The sequence below is a fragment of the Microtus pennsylvanicus genome, chromosome 5 (assembly GCF_037038515.1).
Source record: "Microtus pennsylvanicus isolate mMicPen1 chromosome 5, mMicPen1.hap1, whole genome shotgun sequence".
NCBI lineage: Eukaryota > Metazoa > Chordata > Mammalia > Rodentia > Cricetidae > Microtus > Microtus pennsylvanicus.
Genome location: NC_134583.1, coordinates 99,692,787 through 99,710,614, shown reverse-complemented (window position 1 = coordinate 99,710,614; position 17,828 = coordinate 99,692,787). Strand labels below are relative to the sequence as shown.

The 17,828-nt window shown below is 41.2% G+C and overlaps 2 protein-coding genes across 3 annotated transcripts in view; both read right to left on the bottom strand.

The window, feature by feature from the left end:
- Window positions 1–225: 225 nt before the first annotated feature.
- Window positions 226–6,367, bottom strand: C5H9orf40 (chromosome 5 C9orf40 homolog). Of its 2 annotated transcripts, none has more exons than XM_075973657.1 (2): window positions 5,746–6,367; window positions 226–1,604 (listed from the first exon to the last, which is right to left on the bottom strand). In XM_075973657.1, exons 1-2 carry the CDS (start codon window positions 6,157–6,159, stop codon window positions 1,449–1,451), a joined length of 570 nt encoding a protein of 189 aa, XP_075829772.1. In that variant the 5' UTR covers window positions 6,160–6,367; the 3' UTR covers window positions 226–1,448. The 2 variants fall into 2 exon arrangements, with proteins under 2 accessions (XP_075829772.1, XP_075829773.1); XM_075973658.1 differs by having other exon boundaries at window positions 5,824–6,367.
- An 8,703-nt stretch (window positions 6,368–15,070) lies between these two features.
- The window catches only part of Carnmt1 (carnosine N-methyltransferase 1), a 33,307-nt gene continuing 30,549 nt past the window's right edge, over window positions 15,071–17,828 (bottom strand). The window contains exon 8 of the mRNA XM_075973661.1: window positions 15,071–17,551. Coding sequence (XP_075829776.1) covers window positions 17,450–17,551 — 102 coding nt within the window. The 3' untranslated portion in view covers window positions 15,071–17,449. The remainder of the gene's footprint in view (window positions 17,552–17,828) is intronic.

Here is a 17,828-nt window from a genome sequence, read left to right as displayed (position 1 = left end):
CCTAAGTGGCTTTTTGATCCTGTTGGCATCACAACAGGAAAAGAGACTGAGACAGGGGCCCCAGGAGGTAGAAAAGGTTTAAAGAAGGAGGATGAAGAGGCTGAAACAACAGCCCTGTGTATGAACAAAACATCAGGGAAGCCTGGACAGGGAGGCAGATAAGAGTGAGGATCAACCACAGAAAAACATGCCAATCAAACATAACATTTAAAAAAGTAGTCACTCTGAGGTAGATACTATTTATTATTTCTCATTTTCCTCTTACTGACATCAACTATCTTTTCTGAATTTTGGACTGGATTTAATGTCAAAAATACACAAACATAAACAAATTATTCAGTAACAAAGCCAGCATTCTGTATGCAATACAAAAAGCAGTAATTGATACATAACTCAAGCATAAACAGTGTACTTTATTAACAATAAAACTGTAACACAATAACTTAGAAGTGACAGATCCAATAATGTAACAAATCAAGGACAAGACTAACAAACAGGCATTCTTCAGCTCACTAGCGATCTCCTTTAAACAGGAAAAGCTCCTAGTCTAGTGGTTCTGGCCAGCTCTGCACAGTACAGGAATGCAGACTTGACACCCAAAACAACACAACAATAAAAGACTAACTATGTGTAAAGCCCACCTTCAAATAATTGAATGAAATTTCTCTAGGGTGGGGCTCAAAAAAACAAAACCTGTTAAAGTGCTATCAGTGTTGAGAACTGCGGGGCTAAAGTAGTCAACAGTAACAAAATGGACTCAAACCAAAACTCAATTCACTGACCACATCATTCCTTTCACTTCAGAAAAGGGGAAGAAGGGCAGGCATCTACTTCTTACTGCTCTTTATCCAGTTTTTGGCTATATCCGTTGTCTCTAATAAACAGCAAATACTGAAAGATAAAACAAGCTACCCAAATGGAAATTCTCACTAGTTTAAAATTTATAGTCTTCTAAAACAATATTAGCTTAAGAAACAATCTCACACTTTAAATTTGCATAGATACTCAAGTCTACTTGTTCAACCAAGAGGAGCCAATAAAATGTACTAGAAAGTATTTATTAGCATCAGTTATATAAATGTTAAATGTGTTCATTCCATGTACCGCAAGAAAGCTTTTTGGTGCAGAGGAGCATTTGACAGAGCAAGAGAGGAAGAGCTGAGTGCTTCCTCTAGAGCTGCAACACCCTTTCCAAGATAAGCATCTCCAAAGTTAGAGCAGGAACAGAACCCCTTTCAGTAAAAATGCAAGTATTTTGCCTCCAGCTATATTAAATCCTTTAAAAATCTCCATTAGGATATTCAGTAGTAATTACAAGTATTTATGCCTGAAAATTCTTCCCCATTTTTCAGGTTTGACAACAGTACCATGTCAAATGTCAAGGACGGAAAATAACATTTCCTTTAGTTCTTCTCAAATTAAAAAATCCACTTCTTCAGTTTCTCCTGTCAGGGCTCCATGTCAATCTCCACGACTTCATTCTTGTCCTGAAGTGTTTCTGTCAAACTGTCGGCACTCACATCCTCAAGAGCTGCCAGATCAAGAGGTGGTAGAGGGTTCCTCCAGTACTGGAACGTATTATACTGCCAAAAGTCTTCACTGGGCTTTAAGGAAAGAAGAGAGATAAAATGTTAGCACTGGTTTATAAAACACCACCCCCACCACACACACACACCCCACCCACAACACAACACCGCACATACACACTGTAGGGAATATCTCCTTCGTTCAGTTGCGCAGGTTGACATGGCCAGAATCACAGCACTGAGGGCACGGAGTGGAGGAGCTGTAAACTTAAGGCCATCCTGGGCTACCCTGGCTCAAAGAGATCAGAGGACAACCTTCAGGAGACAGCACCCCCCCCCCCTTCCACCATGTGAGTTCTGGGGACTAAAGTCAAGTCCTCAGGCTTGGAAGCAAGTGCCTTTACTTGCTAAGACATCCTGCCAGCCCAATAACTACTTTTTAAATTTCCTGTCTGAAAAAGACTTAGATATGTTTTACATACTTTTTCATTTTCAACAAAGGCAGTTTTGATTTTGATAAAGCATTTCACATACCCAATCAAATCTGTGGGTTTGTATTTGCTAAGGGTTTAAATTTTTTAAAAAATTTCCTTTAATAGCATCTTTAAAAAAATTGTAGTGCTGTAAAATTTTGATTTATGTGTATGGGTATTTTGCCTGAACGTATGTCTGTGTACTGTGGGCATGCAGTTCCTGAGGAGGCCAGAAGAAGGCATCAGATCCCCTCAGACTGGAGTTACAAACTGTTGTGAGTCACCATGTGGGTTTGAGGAACGGCAGCCAGTGTTAAGTTCAATGAGAAATATAACCTACTTTTGATTTTTCCTGATGTTTAGGATTTAGACTAACATAGAGGCCAAAATACTTCATGACCTCCTATAAAGTTTAGTATATAAACGTGATAAAGAGAAGAACACAGAATTGACTATCAGTATGACTGACAATTAGGTCTATCAAGCCAAATGAACGGTGACCCCTTAAACTTTAAGCAGTTTACCCTAAATGATTACAACATTACTTTAAGTAATGAAGTTAAAATTGGCACAACATCCTTAAAATACTCCATGTAAAGACGGCAGCACTGGAGTCCACAAAGGCTGACGGTGACAGTCCTCAACCTGAACACCCTTGCCTTACTCGCCTGTGTTACATTTACACTCGCTACAGTAACTCCATCCACCGCAATGGCAATCACATGTACTTACTCCTCCAATGATAACAGAAATAAAAACAAGGGAAATTAACTTTGATTTTCTTTAACCCAATATAGCAAAAATATTGCTTCAACATTTCAAAACGTAATAAGACACTCTTTTTAAAATTAAGAATGTACCTTACACTTCTACTATTCAAAGTGGCTATATGTCAATGCTCAGGGGACACATGACAAAGTAGACAGCAGGATAAGCTGTCATGTTACAGTCACCCTTTGAGACTTTCAGGCAAAAAGAATTAGTCTTTGGGGGAATTTCTTAATATTGGGCTAAAGATACAATAAAGTCAAAAGACAGGGCTGGTGAGATGGCTCAGCAGATAACCAAATACATACATGAAAAACTTTTAAAGGATGTATCAAAAAACATTCCACTCTAATAAACAAATGGGGTCAAAATAGTTACCCTCTAGTTCTCTACTTACAAGTACAAAGGAAAAGGATCATCTGATGTAAGCCTAACAGTGACTGAGAACGAGCTGCCATCGGGTATACCTCACTTTGAGTAACTGGCAAAAATCTCCGATCTTACCCCCTTAGAAACATGAATTAGGATCTTTGTGAGAATTAAAAATTAAGACGGTAAATGCTCACTATTGCTGGATATCACATATTATTAACTCTCGTCCTAATAAGACATTTCTGAGCCAGGCGGTGGTGGCGCATGCCTTTAATCCCAGCACTCGGGAGGCAGAAGCAGGCAAATTTCTGATTTTGAGGCCAGCCTGGTCTACAAGAACTAGTTCCAGGACAGCTAGGGCTGTTACACAGAGAAACCCCGTCTCGAAAAACAAAAAACAAACAAAAATTTCTGCTGTTATTGGAAAGTATAATGCAATATTGGCTAAGCAATTAGTCTGCATAAAACTATACCGTCATTAAAGATATTTATATATAACATAAATGCACTCTTGGCTTTGTCTTGAGTATACACGTACATCAAACTATCCCCTCTCTATATACACATATAAGCTTTCTGTACACACACACACACGTACATACGTACATACATACATTGACTCTATATAAAACCATGCAGGACCCATCCTGAAGCTTGACAGCACCAAGTAGATACGATTACTGTGCATGGAAAGAAGGCAGTTCCTACATGAGACTATGAGGTTAGGGCAAGGATTTAAGCCCTAATCTGAGCAAAGAGAAATCAGACCAACACTGATGTCAGTATGCTTTTTGTTACAGTCTTTCTTTTCTCCTAGATGATATGCTCTTAATACAAAATCTTGTCATTGAAGGCAAGAGAGATGGAGAATTTCTGTCGTTTCATAGTTCTGCAGAAGAGAGGGAACTCAAGAACAGACCTAACAGAACATTGCAGGGCTTCATGACTGCCATCTGGCTGCAACTAACACAGGGTAAAAACTGCCATATCTAGCCAATGTGTGAGGCAAGACCCAACTGAGTTAAAGCAGATGCTGTGGCAGATATTAAAAGCTCCCTTTGAGCCAGGTGGTGGTGGGACACACTTTTAATCCCAGCACTTGGGAGGCAGAGCCAGGTGGAGCTCAGTGAGTTCAAGGCCAGTCTGATCTACAAAGTGAGTTCCAATATACTCTGTTACACAAAGAAATCCTCTCAAATAAACAACAACAAGCTCCCCGTGGCCAACTTGTCCCTCTCTATCCCTTATCAGTAGTGCACATATAGACAGACTGCACCTACACTGCACACAGTATATTCTGATAGGTAAGTTAATCTGCAAGTGGACAGCTTGCCAAAGATGGTCTGGAGAGGAAGGTCTCACCCTAGACACCATGCGCCTCTACCCAATGGTCGTGGAAGACTATGATTCTGTTTTATGGAAGCTGATTTTGAACTTCTCGCAAACTAACGAAAGTCTAAATAAGGCCCATGTTAAATTATATATTTACAACTCGAAACCACAACTAGAAACAGTCACAGCAGCATTAAAAGATAATCTCTACCCATACGTTCAACCCAGCACCTGGGAGACAGAGACAGACAGATCTCTGAGTTAGAGGCCATTCTGGTCCAGGACAACCAAGATTAAAACAGAGAAACCAGGCTAGAAAATTGAAACAAAAAGAGAGATAATCTCTCACAACCAAGGGGAAGGGGGAAGTATCAAATAAAAAATTTCCATTATCAGACTTCACACGAAAAACAATGGCAAAAGTATCTCAATTATTAATTTATGGCATGATTTTTAACTTTGTCATAAATGTTTAAGACACTAAAAAAGACATTGAGCAGATGCATTCCAGGATGGTTGAGGTGGTTTTGCTGAGTTCTGAGAATTACACTTGCCAAATACCCTAACCTCCACCAACTTATACCAGAACCACTTTAAAGGCAGGTTGAGAGTTCTCAAGTCAGGTCAAGACTGTGCAGTACATATACAATGTGCATTTATAAACTCATTTGGAGTTTTCCAGTCACATCTTACAAAGTAAAATTAGCATTTCATTCCATCCACCGTGTGAAAAGTTACTTCGTGTGTAACAAAGTACAGACCCTTAGACTCCCCCATTTTTTGTTTTGTTTGAGACAATGTTTCTTTTTGTAGCGCACCCCCCCCCCCCGCTGTGCCGGAACTCCCTCTGTAAACCAGGCTGGCCTCAAACTCAGAGATCCAATTGCCTCTGCCTCCCGAGGTTTAAAGGTGTGCATCGCCACTGCGGGCAACTTTGAACTTTATCTTAACCAAATTTTAAAAGCCTACTCTTTTATACACTTACAACACATATATTTGGATAAGTTGCACCTCTAGTGTTTTTTTCTGGCTCTCATGGCTAGCTGCTGCCCAAACTGACAGCGGCACCACCCTTTCTCATAGGACTGAACATTATGAGTTAACGGGTTCTCCTAAGACCAGACGACACCCTTCCCTTCTGCCCAGCCGAGCACCATGCTCAATTAACTGATGGATGCTACTGGAAAACCTACTACAAGTTCTACAATAATCGCCGTTAAACCAAGCTCTCTCCGGCTTGCACTGAGCTGACCCCTCAGGACCACGGTCTTTACCATTTGGTCCAGCCCCTCGAATGGGCCGGACTTCCGCAGTCTGGGACCCGGCTCCGGGCTGGTGCGGGGCGGACCTACCTGGACGTGCGCCCGGTCGGCTCCGCTGCCCGCGCTCCCCATCCCGTCGTCGCCGCCGCCGGGAGCTCGGCTGCCCCGGGGTTCTTCCTGCTCGCCGGGAGGTGGCTTTCCCGGCTCCAGGCCGCGGCAAAGTTGCCGCTCCTGGCTGCCATCCCCGCCGCCGCGTCGCTTGCTGGGCGCAGCCGCAGGCTCCACCATGGTCCCCGCGTCCCCCTGCCGTTTGCGGGACCGAGCCGGCGGGACCCAGAGCGGTGGCCCCTCGGGGAAGTCGCTGAGCAAGAGCCGCTTCCAAGGCACGCGGAATGTGAGCGGCTCGGCCGCACGCCGCTTGGCCATGGGCCGGGGATGGGTGGCACGCGGGTGGCGGAGGGAGGGAGGAAGGTGGCGCGGAGCAGAGGGCTGCGGCGCCCAGAGGGGGACCGGGACGTTGGGGAGCCGCAGCGAGGCGCCCGAGATTCGAACCTGCGCCACGATGCGCGCGCAGTCGCTCCGGCCCGACGCGGCGGCTGGTTGGTGCAGGATCACGGCTTGAGTTCCCGAGCGCCTTTGTGGCCGGAAGTGCGCGCCTCTAGGAGGCGGGGTGTGGGAGGATGTGCCTGGTGGAAGTGGAGCATGGCTCCTGCTGCTGTACCCTGCGGCCCTCTCTGCTCCTGAACTGGTATTTGGGCTCCCACGGGCGGGAGCGGCAGAAGTGACCGCTTAGCCCGAGGCTCCGCTTACCCTCCCTGCTGTGGCCCGCCCGATTCCAAGACCTTTCCAGTGTCTGGAGAAGACAACTGCAAACCGTGATGGGTTTGCCTCAGGCTGTATTTTAGTCGGTTGGTTTAAATTACTCTGTGATAGACTGCTTGCCCACCATGCCTCCAGGCAAAAATGCATGCAAAGAAGATAATTCTGTTTTAGCTATGACTCCGAGAATATTAACTACTCTTAAAGAAGAAAATGTGTTGGGTGTATTTATGTATGTGAACCACGTGCATGCTCAACCGCTTGTATTTGGAGGTGTACCCTGGAAGGTTGTGGGAGGAGTGTATTAACAAGCGCAGACAGTGGTTTATCAGGAAGTTTACCAAAGCTTTTCCATTTAATCTCTCCAGTTGTTTGCAGTTAATAATTCTTCCACCTGAAACAAATGAAAAGTTTAAAGAACTTAGTCCTTCAGATGGTTTATTCTGCATAGACCGTGCTCCAAAACGATAGAATACAGCCTGGGCAGTGGCTTGTGCCTTGCCCCCCTCCCCAGTTATAAGACTGCATATGTACACAGGGTAATAGAAAGCAGGCACATGGCTAAACTAACCGTAAAGACATGCGACTTGCCTAGCCCAGTTTCAGAAACAGCCAGTACCAGAAGGGCCAAAGAGCATCTTTTGTTCCTCTCCACTGGCACCTCCTTCTCTTTTCTGTGCCCAAGTAGTCTTGTTTCAGAGTTATTTATTACTTCTTTGTAGTTTCCCCATCTAGTCACTTACCCAGATGTATCTGTGAAAGACTTTTGGTTTTGCTGATATTTTTAAGATGTACTGAGGTCTGATACATTAAACTGCTTATATTTCACCCAGATATATTTTGTGAAAGGTTTTTGATTTTGCTGGTATTTTAAGATTTATTGAGGTCTGATACAATAAACTACTTATATTTCCAATGTTACATTTTGCCATCACATACGCCTGTGAAAACACATGATAGTGCATACGTCTATCACCTTAGGAATTTCTCCCTTGTCACCCCCTTAATATCCCTAAGCATCAGATTTGCTTTCTGTCATCTGCTTTGCAGCATTTTCTCTATTTAAACGGAGCGATGCAATCTATACTTTTGTTTGCCTCCCCCCCCCTTGGCATAAGTATCTTAAAGATCCTTCCATGTTAGTTGTTCTTTATTTTTTGTTGCCAAGTAGTATTCCACTACATGAGAATGTTTATTCATTTGTTGATGGCTTAATTACTTTTCAATAAAAGTTATTATGTATAAAGCTGCTGAGAGCATTGGTCAAGAAGATTTTGTGAGGACAAAGGCTGATTTTACAAAAAATGTTTTCCTCAGTTTAAAGTGGTTTTTTTTGTTTGTTTGTTTTTGTTTTTTGCATTGGAAGGCTATTGTTTACTACTTCATTTTCTTTACATCCTCACCAGCAAACATTGTGGTCTGACCTGGTCGATGTGGAATGGATCTCATGTGGCCTCAATTTGCACCTTACTCAGTGAAGTTGGAAATCATCAGTCCTGTTTTTCCTTTTGGTTTTGGTCTGCTGTAAGGAGTTTGTCCTTCCACCACTACCTCTGCTTCAAAGCCTACACTTGACCTCTAGTACCTGCTTGGCCCAATTCGGATGGCTAGACATTGGTTAAAGGTGTGTTGCATCCTTAGCCCTCTTTAAAAATTTGACTGGGGGCTGGAGAGATGGCTCAGTGGTTAAGAGCATTGCCTGCTCTTCCAAAGGTCCTGAGTTCAATTCCCGGCAACCACATGGTGGCTCACAACCATCTGTAATGAGATCTGGTGCCCTCTTCTAGCCTGCAGACACACACACAGGCAGAATATTGTATATATATAACAAATAAATAAATATAAAAAAATTTGACTGGGTATCCTTTTTTTCTGGTTTATAAGAACCTTTTTATTTAGTACTCTAGAAATGTCTCCTATGGTAATGGCGTTATAAATACTTCTACCAATTTTTTTTTTGATTTTTCGAGACAGGGTTTCTCTGTAGCTTTTGGTTCCTGTCCTGGAACTAGCTCTTGTAGACCAGGCTGGCCTCGAACTCACAGAGATCCGCCTGCCTCTGCCTCCCGAGTGCTGGGATTAAAGGCGTGCGCCACCACCGCCCTGCACTTCTACCAATTTTTGTCTTATGTTTTCATTGTATAATATATTACTTCTAATTTGGTTTTGAGACAGGGTTTCAATATGTATCCCTAGTTGGACTTGAGCTCTATAAGTAGACCAGGCTAGCCTCAAATTCATAGAGCTGCATCTGCTGCTGCCTCCTGAGAACTAGGGTTAAAGGTGTATATTACTGGGTCTGACTTTATGTTGCATTCGTTCTCCTCTTCCATCTTGTGGGTCAAATTCAGATGGTCAAGACAAGTGGCTAGTACCTCAACCCATGGAGCCATCTCGTTGGCCCTGCCATGACAATATAGCAAGATAGATGCTGCCATGTCTAAACATTTTACAGTCTCTAATTTTCTTTCCATACTTGAGTCTTTCCTACACTTGGAATCAATGTGTGTGTGTGTGTGTGTGTGTGTGTGTGTGTGTGTGTGTGTTTATGCTAAGGACAGTATATTCTGTTCCCATGAGACAGTTGTACATTTTGTTCTTGTGAGACAGTTGTTGCTCACTGTTGTGTGGTTCCTACTCCATGCTAACTCCATTCCTCCCTGAACTTAAGAGGTTGGGCAATCTATTCATCTCAACTATTCTATTTGCAATTGTGTCTCAATAAATAGCATCTACATGCTTACAGCTTTATAGGCGGGTTTGACAGGGCCAGCAAGACAGCTTAATGGATAAAAGTGCTTACTTCCAAGCCTAAGCCTGAGTTCAATTTCTGAGACTCCTATGGTAGAAAGACAACTTCAGCAGGGTGTTCTCTGATCCATGCCATGTGTTCAAGTTAATGCACACACACACACACACACACATTGTTTTTACTAAAATACTTGATAGCTATAGAGCAATCCTTGAATATTTTCAGGATTGTGTGCAGGACACTTAGCCCCTGGCTCTTCCATATGAAACCACCTATAGCATTTCCCTTTGAGTCTTTTGAATTACAGTGTAATTATGTTGGAGACCAGCTTCAACAAGGATACTACTTACCAGGATAGAGGCATGGGGTTTAGGAACATAAGTAAAGAGAATGAAGACATGGGTGAAAATAATAAAACAGAAAGAGGATAGCACTGGGAGGGAGTTCCAGTGAATACTGAAAATCACCTGCATTTAATTTCCATTTGCTTAAATGCCCCGACTTCAAAAGATAGGAGTAAGATTTAGGGAAAAAAAAAAACCTGCATTCAAATGATACCAGGAATGAACAGAGCAATTGAAGGATTAGAGGCTACATTCTTAAACCTTCTGTTCCCCAAACAAGACAAGTAACACACCCTAGACTAAAACAAGGTATAGGCAAACCACTCCCTGGGTGGAATCCAGAGTTATCTCCCTAAGGGAGTGGGAACCTAGTTGGATCCTTAGACTTTTGTTTGAGGTAGAAACAGATCTGCTTCGTACCTGAAAAATCAGGTCTGGATTTTAGCCATACCTGTTATTTGAACTGTTGACAACAACTTTGAAGGAAAGAAGCAAGTTCTAACTCTCGGATCTTTAGCCAGGATAGAATGGACCCACACCTATGAGCCCCGTCATAATTATAGACTGGTTTGGGGAAATGTTTTCATCTTTACAATATCAAGCCCACTGCTAATTCTGGAGTTGTCAAGCTCTAGTTAGATGTTTAAATGTCCTTCGGTAAAATGTTCCAAGTTCTCATTATAGACATCTTCTACCTTTTTGCCAGGTTTAACTTTATTGCTTTGGCATATCTTTGTTGCCCGTAACTACCACCGTAGTACTTTGCCCTCAGTTGGACCAATCTACTGAGTCAAGGAATACAAGTTGTCCTAATACTTTCTTAGTGCTGGTGGAGCCTAAAATTGAGTATAGTCTTCCTAATTGTTTGGTTTTTTTGAGACTTGTTCTCGTTCCTGTAGCCAGGGTCACCTCATATTCATTGCATTACTAGAGCAGGAGCTGGGACTGGTGCACAGCAGGTCCAGCTGTCTTCTTTTCTAATACTAATATTTAAGCTGCCACCGACTCAGCTACAGTCTGCAGTTTCTGGTGTGTTGTTTTCATTGTTCTTGAGGTCTGAAATACATTTGCATTTTTATTTTTTTTTCCTGACTTTATTAAATCACCAGAATATTTTTAATTCCATTTCAGTTTAACCCCTTGGCGCTTCAGTTATAGCTCTTTGCATTAATATTTAATGGTTACTCTAAGGTTAATATTCATCTTGAACCGGTTTTCAGAGTCTGTGTTTAAACTTTGTACTGTTTATGTAAACCATAACCCAAACCATTCAACCAATTTTCATACTGACCCAATAATATCTTCTACCAATTCTGCCTGTCCTATTGTTTGATATAAAATGCAGACTGGGGCTGGTGAGGTAGCTCAGCAGGCTACAGTGCATGCCCCCAAACCTGACAACCTGAGTTTAGGCCCTGTCCAGTATATGGTAGGAAAACAACTGAGTAGTCCCGACGTTCACCTCCAGTGTGGCTGGTGCGTTTACACACATACAGTGACGGAACAAAAATCAAATGCTATCAGTAACGAACCAGAAATTGGTTTTTAATTCGCCCCGCCCCCGGTTTTCTTGGTAAAGAAGTAATACATTTTAAAGAATTTACTGTTTTGAGCCAGGTGGTGGTACACGCCTTTAATCCCAGTACTTGGGGAGTCAGAGGCAGGCGGATCTCTGAGAGTTCGAGGACAGCCTGGTCTATAAGAGCTAGTTCCAGGACAGGTTCCAAAGCTACAGAGAAACCCTGTCCTGAAAAACAAAAACAAAATTACTGTCTTGAGAGTTTTACTATTCGCGCAGACTGTCCTCCAACTCCTGGATTCAGGCAGCCTCTAGCTTTGCCTTCCCCAGGGCTGGAGCCAGCAGGAGCCTCTGCGCTGCTTTATTCTGCTCCTCATCAAGCACATCTGTTGCAGACCAAGTCATTTTAAGTGGTTGGCTTTTGTTTTTTGTTTTGCAGACCTTGAACAGATCTCAATTTTTAAAATGTTTCTAATTGATAGATAATCCTCCCCTGAGCACCAAATTCTGGCCAGTTTCTCAGTGTGCCCAACTCTGGTCACCGTAAAGAAAAGTATAGCTCTCGCTGTTTAGTCTCGTCTCCCACACTAGAAATGAGTTTCCAGTCATTAGGGCTCTTTCAAAGAATTATGTTTTTAGATTTTGAAATTACATTATTTCCTCCCTTTTCTGTCCTCCTTCCCCTACTCTTTCAAATTCATGGCTGTTTTATGTCTGTGTGAATTCCTAAATATGTAGGTGCAATCTGCTCAGTCTGTTATTTGTGTGTGTGTGTGTGTGTATATATATATATATATATTATATATGTAAAGAAATGGTATTGTCTAACCAGTCGCTGTGTTCTTCCCACTCTCACCATCCCTTGGTTGCCTGTAATTTTTTGAGGATTTGTTTGTTTTTTTAACTAGGGTTGAGGCCTTGTGAGCCTCCCCTTCCAAGTTAGCATTTCTATTGGTGGTCTTGTTCAGCTCGTGTTTCAGGCAGTTATGTTCGTGAGACTTCATGGATCTAGCTTCTCTACATCAGTCACCTAAATGTTTGGCGTGTATCAGATGGCTGGTATTTGTGGAAACAGTGACTACTATATTCCACTGTTTGTCATGTACTACTGTTTATCCACTCAGGCACACAAGTATAGCTATAAGCCCTCATAATCTTGTATCTACTCAGAGTTCACTCTTTGAGTAACCACTTTGACCATCTGCTAAGGACCAAGTTAAATAACCTCCTTCAACTCTCGTTGAAGCCTGGATTGAGGGAGACAGACAGGATATCTAATAAATGTGCCTTTATTTTCAAAAGGCAGATAAAAGGAGCTCTTTATGTTAATTTTAAAGGCCTCAGAGAGTGAAGGGAGTCATATACAGAATGAGAGTGATCCTTGGCAGAAGTCACAGCAAGTGTGAAATGTCCCTAAGTCCAAACATAAACCTAAGCATGCCTACCTGAGCAAAGAAGCCACTGCAGCCTTCTCTCCATGGTGCTATGGTTCCGGACAGCTTCTGATTTTAAATCTGCCACTAGGGCCAGCCTATTTTCCATCCCATAATATCTACTTTTCACCTTTACAAATTCAAGTTGGGTCATTTTTATTCTTCCCATGAATCTAATAATATCTGAACATATATGACTGCAGTTTTACCTGCTCTTTGCTAATTTTATAATCCATGTTAGTTTGGAGGTCGTATCATTTCACTGATCTTTCTCTATTTCCTGCTTTCTGAGCCACACAGTAATTAAAGATTTACTTTTAATTCTGTGTATACATGGGTATGTGCGTGAATATGTGCACCTGTGTGCCCATAAGTGCTCTCAGATCCCCTGGATCTAGAGTTACATGGAGTCTAACATAGGCGCTTGGAATTGAACATAGGTCCTCTCTAAGAGACCTATGTGCTCTGAGCCTTTTCCCCAACCCTGTTTAATGATTTTTGATTGGTCACTCATTGTGAACTTTATTTGCTGGGTATTAGATATTTTTGTATTCCTATAGATATTCTTCCTCTGAAAGGCTGTTACATAGTCACAGTTTGACCGAATGTGAAGCAGGTTGGCATGTGTGTGGACAGAAGGTCCTGGAGGATCGTACAACCAGAGGTGAGCTTGCCAGTGTTAGAACAGCAGATTTAAACAAGCCCAAAGAGCAAGTCAAGTAAGCATCAGTCCTCTGTGGCCTCTGCAACAATTCCTGCCACCAGGTTCTTGCCCTGTGTGGGTTCCTCTTCTGACTTCCCTCAGTGATCTAGTGTGCTGTGGAACTCTGTAAGATGAAATAAACCCTTTCCTCCCCAAGTTGCTTTTGGTCAATGTTTTTGCACAGCAAAATCTTGACAGTAACAGTCAAGGTTTCAATTACATGCTGAAATAGTACTAGTAAGAGACTTTGATGGCTGTTCTTGATTGTCAACCTGACTATATCTGGAATGAACTACAACCCAGAAATGGGGGCACACCTGTGATTCAGATTTTGAGGCAGGATGACACACACCTTTAATTCAGATTCTGAGGTGGGAAGGCACATCTTTAATCTGGGCCACACCTTCTGCTGGAAGCCTAAGACATGGAAGAAGTATGGTTTGTTTATTCTCCCTTTGCTTATTTGCCCTCACCTTAAGAGCATATCCATTCCTTCACTGGCACTTGTGCCTACTCAGGATTCCAGCACATACAGAAGACCAGCTGAGACACCCAGCCTCGTGGGTAAGTGTGTGTGTGTGTGTATTCATTCTGTAAATTCTGTGACTCTAGAGAACCTTGACTAATACAAAGATGAAACCAAAAAAAAGGGATTCCTTTTCCTCTTTCCACCCTCCTGAAACAGTGCACCAAGGTCAGGCACATTAACAGGTCTTCACCACTCAGGGAACCCTGAAAAGACTTCTGCAATACTGAGGATGGGCAAATGCAGTAGGGACAGAGTAGAAAAGGTCCCCCAGTGTATACACATTAAAAACTTGATCCCTTGGGGGCTGGAGAGATGGCTCAGCAGTTAAGAGCATTGCCTGCTCTTCCAAAGGTCCTGAGTTCAATTCCCGGCAACCACATGGTGGCTCACAACCATCTGTAATGAGATCTGGTGCCCTCTACTGGCCTGCAAGCATACACATAGAAAGAATATTGTATACATAATAAATAAATATTAAATAAAATAAAAACTTGATCCCCAACGATTGTTTAGCAGTGAAGGCTCTGACCTCATGAATGGACTATTTCTTTGATGACATCATCCGTGGACAGAATACTGGAAGGTGGATCTTCCTCTACAGGCATGCCTCTGGGACTGCTTTAGCCCTGGCCCTTCCACCTGAGGCATCAACTGCTTCACTGCATTTTGCTCCTTACCCTCAAGTTCTGCTTTATTACCACAGAAAAAAACAGCCAAGTGAGCTCAGAGAGAAACTGAGACAAAACAGCAAACTTGCTAATCTCTTTACTTTAAAGGCATGTCATGTAGTTCAGAAGAGAGAAGAGACTAGGAGTGGGAAAAATACCCATTCACAATGAAGTGTGAAGCCCTCTCCATCGGGCTTCTGTTGAGGCACCATGCAGGCCTCTGTCAAAGGCCTCTGAGACTGCCCCAAACCCCAGTCAATAGAGAAGAATTCAGGAAAATGAACCCAGAAAATAAAAATGCTCATCCTGGTCCTTGTTTTGGCGATTAGCCTCTGTCAAGACTAATCTTCTTCCTCGGGAAATTCCAAGTCCATTATAGTGAGCGTGAATGAAACAAAGTGAAAATAAATACTGTCCACCTGGGCAAACTCAAAGGTCAAATGCACATTATTATTAACTTTCTAAAAGCATAAAAAATTAGATAACCAAGAGGTGAAAAGAATATGATCAATTAAATAATACTCGCATTATGGCCATCATTACAGAGAGGGAAACAACCAACAAAAGCTGTTATAGCAATTGGCAGACTTTAATATTTAAGAAAAATTAAGTTCATATACACATTAAAAATATAGGAAATTTCATGCAGACATGAAGTTTCCAATTCAACTTTCTGGCAACATTTAGAATGTGAATTACATATAAATACCATATATTTTACAGTTCTCAAACTTGATTATTTCATACTGTGATTTCTGCAGCTTCCCTGTATATTTTATATGCCCTATCTTGCCCATTGATCAGAACCTAAATTTGCACCACATCAGAAAGTCAAAATTTAAAAACAGCAAGCACATGATCACCTTAGGATGAAAAACTTGGGTACGAGCAAATTTAGGAAAAAGAATTTAAAACTTCAAGGCTTATTTATATATGGTTAAGTAGCTAGACCTAAATATAAAAATACAAAACTAAAGTCCTCCAGTGACTCTTCTATTATTGATTTATACCTTATTTTCAAGTTTAGAATATATTAACTTCAAAAGCCAGAAAAGGGTGATACAAACTTATAAGGAATATTTTTAAAAATATTCATGATATAAGGAAAAAACTGAAACTAAAAGGATTAACTGACCGCAGAATTAAGTAAAATATATAATTTAGAAATGTAAGTGGTATTACTTAGAGTAAAACATGGCAGGGAAAAAAGACAAAACCAACCACTAGAGTCAGTCTGTTCTTACATTTGTAAGGAAGACAACAACCAGGCTACAGGAAATACTACAAAATTCATAAAAAGCATTCCTAAGTAACAACTAAACAAAAACAAAAACATGCATTCCTTGCTGTTCAGTGAATGTCTTTTAAAATACCTTTCTTTAAATTTTTTTTTCTTAAAAAAATAATTCTGGGAGACTTTTCACCCTTGCCAATAGTAAGCAGTGAGAATTTCCACCAAATGAACATTCTGAAGTACTGAGCACTGGAAGAACAAGAAACACTTTCAAAGGTGTCAGTAAAATGCACCCCATGGAGCCATGGACGACAATCCCACACTGTGGAACTCCTCCAACTAGAAGGGCAGTAGATCCTAAACTCCCCAACCTAAGCAGCACAAAGGCCTGAAGATTCGTATGAAAGCATGGCAACATGGCAGCTATGCCACAGCACATACTAAATCCATCTAATCCGAATGTCACAGAGGTCACAAGCATCTGTGAAAGATTCAGCAAGAACTTTTCTTTTCCTGGAGAAGGGAAAACATCAGTCCTCTTTACTTTCCTAGCTAATGGAAACAGAATAACAAATTAACAGCAACAAGGAAATTCCGTCCCAACCAGGCCTCCCTAGAGGTAGAAAATTAAAGCAGCACACACACTGTTTAAACTCCAACTCTACCAGGAGACAAAACTATTGTTAATCTGAATTCCATGAATGGCTGCTGCCTAGGGTATTGAAGACACAGACCATGGGCATTAACTTATCCCTGAATTTCATACTCAAAACTTCTCACATTAATTCTATCATGACAGTTTTTACTAAAATATATTTTAACTAAAAAAAAAAAGTGCTTGCTTTCATAAGCCACATACTTAAAAGACATCACTGTAAACATTACACTGACAAACTTTGTAACTCATCACTGATTTGAAGTTATGTTTCAGATGGGCAAATTTTATTCTTATTTTTCCAGTTAACACTGCTTAAAAAATTGTGCCTCCAAATGTTCACATATCATACACTTCAATGGGATTTTCCAGGAGTTAATAGAAGATTCAGTTTAGCATGGACAAAGACTGAATTTCTCTGTTGATGCATTTCATTGAATTTTCACCTGTGATACAACTGAATTAGCATTTCATATAAGACATATTTGATGCCTCTCTAAATTCAGCTGGACTAAGAAGAAAAAAAATGAATGATGAAGAATAGTTTCAATATTCTTTATAAGTTACTTAGGTCAATGAGAACGAAGTTCCAATTCCAGATGCAGAGTATGACAGAGGATCCTTAGCCTCTTCTAAAAGTAACACGGGCAATGGAAAGCCCCAAAGGAGCTTAATGTGGACTTCAGCAATATTAGTCATTAACAGGGCAGACTTGCAACAGCTTCATCAAGCCTGGAGTTTAGGTTTGTTTTTTTAAAGAAGGAAAATTCTGGGTTTCAAAGAAAAGTACTTGAAGATATCTCCTCCATTATATATCTGCACAGGAGATATTTTCTCCATTTTTTTCTGTGCAGTATAAATCTGCATGGTATAGTATATTTCTGAAAAAAAGCAATAGATATTATTAAGAAAATAGACACTATTTCTAAATTTTGATAGGAATAAGAAGGCACCACTGATTTGAGGTTGTGTCCTGTTGTCACTGATAGCTGACTGTGAGCTGTTTATTTCAGCATTTGTTCATATTAAACCTTTTTCTGGGTAGTACCACTTAGGACCATTACTGTGGCTTCCGGACCACAAACAAAACACATTCATAGTAGTATTTCATCATAGAGAGATCATTCACAGTATATGTTGACAATACAGATTCCTCTTCCACCTGTAAAAAAGCAAAAATCATAAGATCATGATTGCAACACAATTAACAAAAACAAGAAGTTAATAGCTATAGGCACTATCATAACTATATTTAAACAATACCCCTGCCCTGCCCCCACCCCCGCCTGGCGGTGGTGGCACACGCTTTTAATCCCAGCACTGTATTAATATAGATTTTGCTTTATTGATAGAGATTTAAGGTCAGTTTTGTTATATGTATATGCATATTTCTGCTATTGATTAAGATATTGTGATTGTGTAGTTCATTTAAAAATGTA

Excerpts from the sequence above, each read along its gene's own strand:
- C5H9orf40 (XM_075973657.1), bottom strand. The coding sequence starts at position 6,159 with ATGGCCAAGCGGCGTGCGGCCGAGCCGCTCACATTCCGCGTGCCTTGG. Across the intron at positions 1,605-5,745 it reads TCGAGGGGCTGGACCAAATG|CCCAGTGAAGACTTTTGGCA; the intron begins GTAAAGACCGTG and ends CTTTCCTTAAAG.